Below are 6,422 nucleotides of genomic sequence, written 5' to 3'. Positions count from 1 at the left end.
GGGGATGTACTGTGCATGGAGGCTGCGTTCCCATCACATGCTGGTAGACAAGTCTTGAATGCAGGGGTTGTGTTGGTCTGTGTGTCAGAGAGAGGAAGAAGAACAGTGGAGTTAGTTGTATGAGTGTTGGGGTGGTGATCACTGAACTACAATACAAGGGATGGGGAGGCACCGATTGGTTTTGTTGTAGATGTTAGTGAAGTGTTCAATCTGCTGCCTAGACGCGGTCATGGGGTGATTGAATACCAGCCAGGTGAACCCTTCCTCACAGTCAGGAGAAGTTCTGGAGCCCTTATACGTCTACGCACAACAGATGCTGGTTATTAACCTTTTTGTAAGTCTCTTTGGGTAGGAAAGCCCCACGCACCCAATAGGAAGTGTTGGCTGGAAAGGCGAGCTGCAGGTCGATGGCATTAAGCTTGTGCCTTTCGCCATACTTGGATACGGTCTGAAGTGATAGATATTTCAATAGCATTAGCACAAAAGGTAGCACAGCATTGGTGCAGTGTAACTAACAGGGGCTAGCACTACTGCCTGGGGGCGCGGCGAGGCCGGAGGGTCGTACATAATCGAACAGGTGGAAGTATTGGTCGAGGTAGGGGGACGCGGCTCCCTCCTCGATGAGCACGGAAAGGGCTGCCAAGTGAGGTGTGGTGTCGTTGGAGAGGTGCACGAAATGCATTTCCATCGGATAGCGCTGCGTGGCTCTGTGGTGAGTGTGTGTGTGTGTCATACCACCCTTGCAGAGGGTGGAGATGTGAATGCATACCTTCCCGTCGATCGTGTGCTCAGAGGGCGCGTGCTGATGAACTTGCAAGAGGAAGTACTTCTCCAACTTCATTGGCCCACCCCTGCAACACAGCGCGTCATTGGAGCGCCCTCCTTTCGGAGCCGAGGAGTAATCGGAGATGTTGTGTGGTGTACGTACCACATGGTGCTGTGGCCCGTGGAGTTGTCTACCCGGTATTGGATGCTATGTCCGTTGTTCCACAACTCCCCCCGAGAGTTGGAGCTGTAGTTGAACTGGAGCTCGCCCATGTATCTGGTGTGTTGACCCCCCCCCACACAAGCACAAACACCCCGTTAGCCTCACCGTGGGCCTGACGCAACAGCAGCCTAATACTAAAGGTGGTCGCGGGTACTGCCGGTGCACGCTGTTCGTCTCTATGTTGATGGGCGATTGAAGCGTTCCTAATCACGTGGTTCCCACATGAGAGACGAATAGCACATCACCCCGGTAGGGAGATTATGGAGGGCATACCGGATCGGCACAGGTAGGCTGCTGGAATGAGGCTGGCCCAGTACTCCGGTCCGGTTTTGCCCTCGTAAGACCACACCTGGACGTCGGACTCATCCCTCCGTGGCACCCGAATATGTGCTCCCTTGTTTGTGAGTGTCGACCACGGACGTAGTGAGTGAGTGAGTGAGTGAGTGAGTGAGTGAGTGAGTGAGTGAGTGAGTTTGTGTGAGTGAGTGAGTGGTCCCACTGTGAACTGGCAATCAGGAGGACGGAAGTTCGCAGCGTGGCAGGATCTGGGGGGCTACCTCATCAGGTGAGTTTATGTCCTCCGCGCCGAACACGTCTTCGACGAACTGGCCAGGGACGCATGCGAAGCAGAACGCGAGAACCAGAACCAATATGGCGGGATACCGGGCCTGTTTCATATCTACGATTATCAGGATGAGCTTGGTTTGTTGTGTTGGTTCACAGGTGGTTGCAGTTCCGATAGCGCTCGGTGCCTTGCTGTCGGAGCATACCCCGTCGATCTCAAGCTTCTGAAGATCGCCAGGTGTTTCGACAAGGGGGCCTTGAACGTGTGTGTAAATCGCTCTTCGCTACGGAGAAGTGCCCCTTCGTGGGTCGCGTCCAACACCTCTTTTGGTAGGTGGGAATGCCGTGCTACATGATGAGGTTTTCTTTTCTTCTCTTCTCTTCTCTCACCCTTTTCTCGAGTGTGCAGAAGAGGATTAATTTAGTTGGCAAGGATAGGAAATCTGGCGAGAAACGCACAGCGAACGCACAAACAAAAGTCGCCGAAAAGATCGGAGGGTACGGCAGAACAGATCGCCACCCCCTTTTGGCTTCTGAAGCACACAAAGGTAATGGATGGCAGAGTGGAGCGGGAGTGGCAGCTATTGCGGAACCCGTCGGTGCTCGTTGCGAACGGCATCCTCCTCTTCGAAGAAGACCAGCAGGGCGCTGAATGCGGCCGGGTATAAACCTTCCCTCACCTCACCCCCCCCCCACAACACCCACAAGTGTACCACCCTTCAGCTCCTCTCGCTTTCATCAAACGTTTCGGGGCTATAATACATTATTTACTTTTGGGTTTTTTGCGCCGTCTCCAGCTGGTGTTCTGGCTGGGCGAGCTCCCCCACAACGTGCTCTTCACCACAGAGAATGGCACTTCCCTCGAGCGGATCAAATCCAACAAAGTTTGCCTTCGCTTCCCCTTCTCGAAAGGTACCCCACAAGGCGCCTTCTTCGCTCTTTCTTCACTTTCCCCTTTTCTCTCTCTCTCTCTCTCCTCACTCTCAGCAGCAGCAGCACTGGCCTTTTTTTGACTCTCCCGCCTCTCATTCCCTTCTTGCATGCGAAGATGAAAAGGTTCTCCAAGTCCCGCCGAAGCCGCGTGAGCTCTCCACCACCACCGCCACCAGTAGCAGCACAACAACAAAGCACACGCGAAGCATGAGCGACGACTCAGCGCACACAACCACTTCTCTCACCTTCTCGTCCTTCTCCTCCAACCCGCAACTGCCATCGACCACCACCTCCTCCTCCACCACATACGATCACGTCGTTGCTGACAGTAAGCCAGAGCCGAAGGTGACGTACTGGTGGAGCCGCTTCAGTTCTGGTTCATCTGAGGCCAAGGTCTCCACCACGACCACGACCCCGACATCGCGCCATGAGCCTTCCCTTAGTCGCTCACTCCCGCCCTCCACGGATACGCACGCCGCGCCTACAAAAGACTACGCCCGCAAGAAGCTCACCGATGGCGTGGGCAAGCTTGCAGAAAACGAGGCCATCCAAGAGAAGTACACTCCTCCGAACCCACCCTGCTTCCTACTGCCCACACCCCAAGCTGCTGCTGATGCTGATGCTGATGCATGCGTGCGTGCGTGGATGTTGTGCCGTCGTGCGTGTTTGGGCCCCAACACCAACAGGGGAGGACATATGCTGGCACAGTTGGCAAGGGACAAGGGCGTACAGAGCATGGTGGGCGACGCTATCGCGGAGAGCTCTGACAATTCCTTCCTGGCCAAGATGGCCCGCAACCCGAAAGGTGCGCGTGAAGATAACGCCGCTCGCATGCGACAGATTGGCATGCACCTCGCTCACTGCGTGTACCACGACGTGGCGGCCGTTTGCAGTGCAAGAGAAGATCGCCTCTAAAGTGTCAGCGGCGGCCACCAACAAGACGGTGCAGAAGAAGGTGGGCAAGATGGTGCGCGACTTCGCCGAGAACGAGGACGCCCAGAAGAAGGCAGCCAGCTTCCTGGGCTCCATGATCAAGTCCGCCGCCAGCAGAGACTGACACCCCAACGCGCCAACAACAGGACAGGGACTTAGACGTCTGTACATACGTAGGTAATCTTGGCCGTCTTCAATACACGTGGAAGGTGGGTCCTCGCGCCCAAGAAGCAGCAGCTTGAAGCGGTTATATCACGCAAAGAAGAGCTCTCCTTACTCTTCTTCTTCCTCCTCCTCCTCTGCTGCTTCTTCGTCCTCCTCCTCCTCCTCATCCTCTTCCTCCACGGCCTCCTCTTCCACAGGAACCGTGGCTTCAGCGGCTCCTGGTTCTTCATTTTCCTTGGCGAAGATGAATGTGATCGTCTCTTGCACCGCGCGCTTCAGCATTTCGTCCTGCGAACAAGTCTGACGGTCAAAGAGGAAACCCTCCTCCCTGCAGGAGTAGCAGTTAGGTAGTACCTGGACATACTCCACGGAGGGGTAGTGGTCCCAGCCCTCGAGCTCTTCTCCCGAAAAGTCCTTCTTCTTTACCCGCCGCACGATGTAGCCTGGCTCGATTTGGTCCGCGTCGTCGTCATCGATGAAGCCGTCATCCTGCACGAGAAGGTAACACGCCGGTGCCCTTCGATGAGTTTTCCGACGCATACCGCTGACCGCGCACATGGCACCACAGGCCACAGTAGTGAAGGAGGGCGAGAAAAACCCCGCGTACCTCCTCTCCATCCTCCTTCTCGACTTTGGTGATGCAGCACTTGCAATCGAGGAGATCGTGCGTTTCGCAGAGGGTGTTGGACCGATACTTGAACAAGTCCTATGTGCGCATAAAGAAGCAGTGAGAGATGGGTCCCCAAGGTAGGTAGGAAGTGGGGTAACGAGGCTACCCTGAGGTCATCCAGCGTGAATTGTGTTTTGGTTTCGGTTTTGGCATCGACGACGCTGCTGGACAGGCCCTGCTTGGTGATCTGCCTCTGGTAGATTTTTTCTGCTCTCGCCGAAAACAACAACGTCAGACACCCACGCGCGGTGTATGTGTCGGCGGTGGCAGCGGGATGCGCACCTTCTATCGTCCCGGTGGCCAGGAATCGGTACACAAAGACCTTTTTCTTTTGACCATCTCGATGGACTCTGTAGCAACTCAAGGGATGAGGAGGCAAACAAGAGAGACAACCAGAAACGGCAATGTTGTACCTGGCCATGGCCTGGAGATCGTTGGCCGGGTTCCTGGGTTTACAAGTAAAGGGGAAGACACGTTAGTATGAGCTAATCAAACTGCAGTAGTCCGGCTCTTGCGATTCAGAGAAAGGAATCGTGGTTATCTCGCTATACCAATCGGGATCAAAGAGGATGAGCCGGTTCGCTCCGATCAGGTTGAGGCCCACTCCGCCGGCCTTACTCGAAAGTAGGAAGATGACTGCACACACAGAAGCAAGGTGTAGAAGGTTAAGCACGCATGCCCACGAGATGGCATCACACACAGCGTTGTTGCGAAGGAAGTAACGGTACATTCGGTAGCGAAAGGATTGTTGAACTGGTCCACCAGGTTCTGCCTTTGCTTGACTGGAGTGCCACCATCCAACTGGAAGTAGCCCCACGACCTGCACCGACATTCCGAAGGAGAAGATCAGGCGTAGGAAAGAAAGCACAGGGGATCCATGGATCGAGTAAAAGGTGGTACCGGAATCGGCAGAGGTGCGCGATCACCTTGAGCGTGTGCGGCATGTTAAGGAACACAGAACGAACATCAAGAGCGGCGAAAGCAAGAATAATAGTAGAAAAAAAAACCACTTGGAGGGGAGGCTGAAAAGGATATCTGCGTGTAATTGGAGACGATGACGATGCGATCTTTGGTTCGTTTCCTGATCTCCTTCAGCAAGCTGTCGAGTAAAAGGAACTTGCCTGCCACGCAAAAGAATCAGATTTATCGCAGTCGTTTTCCAGTGATCACTGATCCCGAAGGACGAGGGCAGAGGCCGATCCCCACGTACCAGATAGCTGGGGATTGCTCTCCAACGCCTGAAACTTAGCTGGGAAGGCCTCGAGGGTGGCTTTGTTCGCCTCTGGGTTTTTCTGCGCGCAGTGGAACGTGTGCGGGCACCAACGAAGGGCAACCCTTATTAAAATCATACACAAAATTGCATCCACGAGTGTACTTCCTGGGTGAGGGGGAGGTGCATACCTGGCACATGCTGTACACGAGGGAGGGATGGTTGCAAAGCTTCTTCAGCATGGTGATGGAGGACAAAGCGTCATCGCGTCGCCCAGTCTCAAGGGCGACCTTCATCTTCTCGCGAACGATGGCTCGGTAGATAGCCTTCTGCAGTGGCGCCAGTCGGCAGAACACTGTGTACTCCACTGCACGTGTGTGTGTGTGTGTGGGGTGTGTCGTTTGCGTCATGAACATGTAGAGAGCTCGGGAGAGGTGCGAAGCCATGATCGCTGTACCTTTTGGTGGCAGATACTTCCGCAAGATGTCGGCTGTTCGCCGCAGGATAAAGATGCTTGTGAGGCTCGACAGCTGTTGAATGCAGGAACACGCAGGAAGTGAGATAGCGTTGTTGTTAGAGTGTCGCGCTCAACCAAATAGCGTCGTACCATCTTTGATCTGGCATCCCCGATAGCCTGCAAAGGCAGAGAAGTATGAAGAGAGTACATGAATCAATCACAACTGAGATCGTGATGCGGATCTGGGTAACGTACTTTTTCTTTCTCCGTGGCTCCAGGCTGACGGCCCGCCATGATCGGCTCCTCGAACACCTTCCTGAATTTCTCTCGCTCGCCTTGTGCACGCACATTGTGTCAGGATCTTCACGTCTGGTATGAGTCTCCGATATGCGCTCAGAGAAATCCTTGGGTACCTAGAATCCCAGGATTGACGAACTCGATCATGGAATAGAACTCCTCCAGATCGTTCTGTGTAGTGTGTCGGTTTTGGGGTTAATCCGGG

General features: G+C 54.4%; 3 protein-coding genes across 3 annotated transcripts in view; 1 reads left to right on the top strand and 2 right to left on the bottom strand.

The window, feature by feature from the left end:
• Positions 1 to 138: 138 nt before the first annotated feature.
• Positions 139 to 1,665, bottom strand: ACA1_185050 (carbonate dehydratase, eukaryotictype domain containing protein; the record flags this gene model as incomplete). Its single annotated transcript, XM_004342477.1, has 7 exons — positions 139 to 300; positions 368 to 448; positions 566 to 697; positions 770 to 851; positions 929 to 1,042; positions 1,234 to 1,382; positions 1,546 to 1,665. The coding sequence occupies 7 exons, from the start codon at positions 1,663 to 1,665 to the stop codon at positions 139 to 141; spliced, it is 840 nt and encodes a 279-aa protein (XP_004342526.1).
• Positions 1,666 to 2,103: 438 nt separating this feature from the next.
• ACA1_185040 (uncharacterized protein) lies at positions 2,104 to 3,542 on the top strand (the record flags this gene model as incomplete). The annotated part of the gene is made up of 5 exons (XM_004342476.1): positions 2,104 to 2,214; positions 2,350 to 2,464; positions 2,601 to 3,042; positions 3,172 to 3,290; positions 3,379 to 3,542. The coding sequence occupies 5 exons, from the start codon at positions 2,104 to 2,106 to the stop codon at positions 3,540 to 3,542; spliced, it is 951 nt and encodes a 316-aa protein (XP_004342525.1).
• A 149-nt stretch (positions 3,543 to 3,691) lies between these two features.
• Positions 3,692 to 6,422, bottom strand: part of ACA1_184930 (DNA repair and recombination protein RAD54, putative) — a gene marked incomplete at both ends in the record, with an annotated part of 2,982 nt that continues 251 nt past the window's right edge. The window contains 16 exons of the mRNA XM_004342475.1: positions 3,692 to 3,871; positions 3,938 to 4,072; positions 4,191 to 4,289; positions 4,360 to 4,460; positions 4,536 to 4,603; positions 4,667 to 4,699; positions 4,805 to 4,889; positions 4,982 to 5,073; positions 5,154 to 5,179; positions 5,313 to 5,374; positions 5,464 to 5,545; positions 5,655 to 5,830; positions 5,921 to 5,993; positions 6,071 to 6,097; positions 6,176 to 6,255; positions 6,334 to 6,388. Coding sequence (XP_004342524.1) covers positions 3,692 to 3,871; positions 3,938 to 4,072; positions 4,191 to 4,289; positions 4,360 to 4,460; positions 4,536 to 4,603; positions 4,667 to 4,699; positions 4,805 to 4,889; positions 4,982 to 5,073; positions 5,154 to 5,179; positions 5,313 to 5,374; positions 5,464 to 5,545; positions 5,655 to 5,830; positions 5,921 to 5,993; positions 6,071 to 6,097; positions 6,176 to 6,255; positions 6,334 to 6,388 — 1,374 coding nt within the window. The remainder of the gene's footprint in view (positions 3,872 to 3,937; positions 4,073 to 4,190; positions 4,290 to 4,359; positions 4,461 to 4,535; positions 4,604 to 4,666; positions 4,700 to 4,804; positions 4,890 to 4,981; positions 5,074 to 5,153; positions 5,180 to 5,312; positions 5,375 to 5,463; positions 5,546 to 5,654; positions 5,831 to 5,920; positions 5,994 to 6,070; positions 6,098 to 6,175; positions 6,256 to 6,333; positions 6,389 to 6,422) is intronic.

This window comes from Acanthamoeba castellanii (assembly GCF_000313135.1).
Source record: "Acanthamoeba castellanii str. Neff unplaced genomic scaffold scf7180000084746, whole genome shotgun sequence".
Taxonomy (NCBI): Eukaryota; Discosea; order Longamoebia; family Acanthamoebidae; genus Acanthamoeba; species Acanthamoeba castellanii.
The sequence above is the reverse complement of the archived record's forward strand: the minus strand, read 5'-3'. Positions and strand labels throughout refer to the sequence as shown.